This window comes from Otolemur garnettii, unplaced genomic scaffold (assembly GCF_000181295.1).
Source record: "Otolemur garnettii isolate 467f Iridium unplaced genomic scaffold, OtoGar3 scaffold00104, whole genome shotgun sequence".
In the NCBI taxonomy this organism is placed as follows: domain Eukaryota; kingdom Metazoa; phylum Chordata; class Mammalia; order Primates; family Galagidae; genus Otolemur; species Otolemur garnettii.
This window is the reverse complement of record NW_003852499.1, coordinates 3,992,827-3,994,792: the sequence shown is the minus strand read 5'-3', so window position 1 is coordinate 3,994,792 and position 1,966 is coordinate 3,992,827. Positions and strand designations below refer to the sequence as shown.

The 1,966-nt window shown below is 39.9% G+C and overlaps 1 protein-coding gene across 1 annotated transcript in view; it reads left to right on the top strand.

Moving 5' to 3' along the window:
- NDUFA9 (NADH:ubiquinone oxidoreductase subunit A9) overlaps positions 1-1,966 on the top strand; it is a 31,664-nt gene that overhangs the window by 22,980 nt on the left and 6,718 nt on the right. Inside the window, exon 9 of the mRNA XM_003796421.3 lies at positions 497-592. Coding sequence (XP_003796469.1) covers positions 497-592 — 96 coding nt within the window. The remainder of the gene's footprint in view (positions 1-496; positions 593-1,966) is intronic.

Here is a 1,966-nt window from a genome sequence, read left to right as displayed (position 1 = left end):
TAACCACAAATATTTACATGAAAATGTTCATTAAAGCATTATTAAATATCTCAAAACTGGGAATTGATAAAATAATTATGATTATGTGCAATGCAGTATATGTAATAAGTGACAAAATAGTGACATGGAAAGATGATTATATATGATATTAAATGAAGAAGACATTATAGAATAGGATTGGTCATGTAAACTTTATGTTTATAAAAACAAAAAAATATGTGTGTGTAAGGAGATGAGAAAGACAATCATCAAGCATGGTAACTTTGCCCCTTTGCCTGCTTCCTATGCCAATGGGGTCCATTCGCTGTCTATGGTATCTTGCTTTGTAAACTTTCTCACTCTAAACCTGTCTTTCTCTTCCTCGATAAACTTTGTTTCATGTTTGCCTTTAAACTTTATCTTTGGTAATGGGTTAATGGGATTATGGATGATTTTATCAAAAAGAAAATTTGTGGGGAGCTAATAAATTGAAGATGTATGCATTTTCTTTTGCTAGGCCAAATCGGTACTTCCTCTTTGACTTGGTGCAGTACATCTATGCTGTGGCTCATAGGCCGTTCCTCCCGTACCCTTTGCCACGGTTTGCCTATCGGTAAGTAGAGTACTTCCTTGTGCACCTTCAAAAAAACTAGACTCGATACACTTTTTCCTAATGTTGTCCTTTAGGGTCATAGGGACTATGTCTGTTACTGGGACGGTGGCAACTATGTTGGGTGCTGCCAAGGGGTTGAGTGAGCGGCAGCATGGAGATTCGTGTCATCTTAAGGACCTTAATGACCTCATTGGAACATTGGGACAAAGGGCAAATAGGATTGCAGTGAGATTTGAATGTCAGGACAGGAGTGGAGGCAACAGGCAGGCAACTCTTAGGAGAAGTTCCGCTATAAAAGGAAGCAGAGGAAAGGGATAAAGAGATGGTAATGGAAGATGAATGTGCTGCCGTAGGAAGTGCCACTCTGGATTAGGAAGATCGCAGGCCTTGTCTATAAGTTGCTAAGAGTGGTCCAGGAAAGATAGCAGTTGATAACTCAGGAGATGGAGGGATGAAAAAGGAGCAAAGCGGGGGATTGCGTGAGCACAGGAGTTTGAGACCAGCCTGAGCAAGAGTGAGACTATGTCTCTACCAAAATGGAAAAATGAAAAACTGAGGCAAGAGAGTCTCTTGAGCCTGAGAGTTTGAGGTTACTGTGAGCTGTGACGCACTGGCACTCTACCAAGGGCAACAAAGTGAGACTCTGTCTAAAAAAAAAAAATTCGTTTAAAAAACAAAAATGGTAAAGGAGCAAAGCCCTTCAGGAATGGAGAGGAATTGGTTACAGAGTGCAAGTGAAGATTTGGTTTCCATAAAAAGCAAACATTTCTTTTAATTTTAACAAGGAAAAGAAGCCAAAGATATTTGTAAGTGCAGGTAGATTTGGTTATAGGAATTTAAAGAAGTATCCTTTATCATTGAAATTTAAGGATATCATCACCCAAAAGGCATGATTGAGTGGGTCAGAAAAGTACATGGAAACTGTAATGACAGAGGAGAAGATAGGAAATATTCTCTGGGAGACTGGGGAAGAGCATTTCCTTGGAGAGCATAGTAAGAATGCCAAGCAGAACATTTGAAATTACTGCTTTAAAATATAAGGTGAAGTCAGTCAGCTCAGTTGTATTTGCTCTGCAACTGTATCATTTTAGAGGTTCAGGCCCAGAGCAGGCACATATTTGGATGAACTAAAGTCAGGGTTTTGCTGTATAGTGGAGAGGGGGCTGGGAGACCAGGTTTAGCTGAGGATATTTGCGGAGGAATGCCTATAATGCTGAACCACGAAATCTAAGCTGGGAAGGTCTTAGCCTTCAAAGTATCTTTCTCCATGAGTGAGGACACTTAAACTTGTCTTCTAGTTGCACTTACTGGAACACAAAGTGCTGTAGAACAGCTGAAGAGGAAATATAATTAGTTTACCCGTGGTATCAGTTT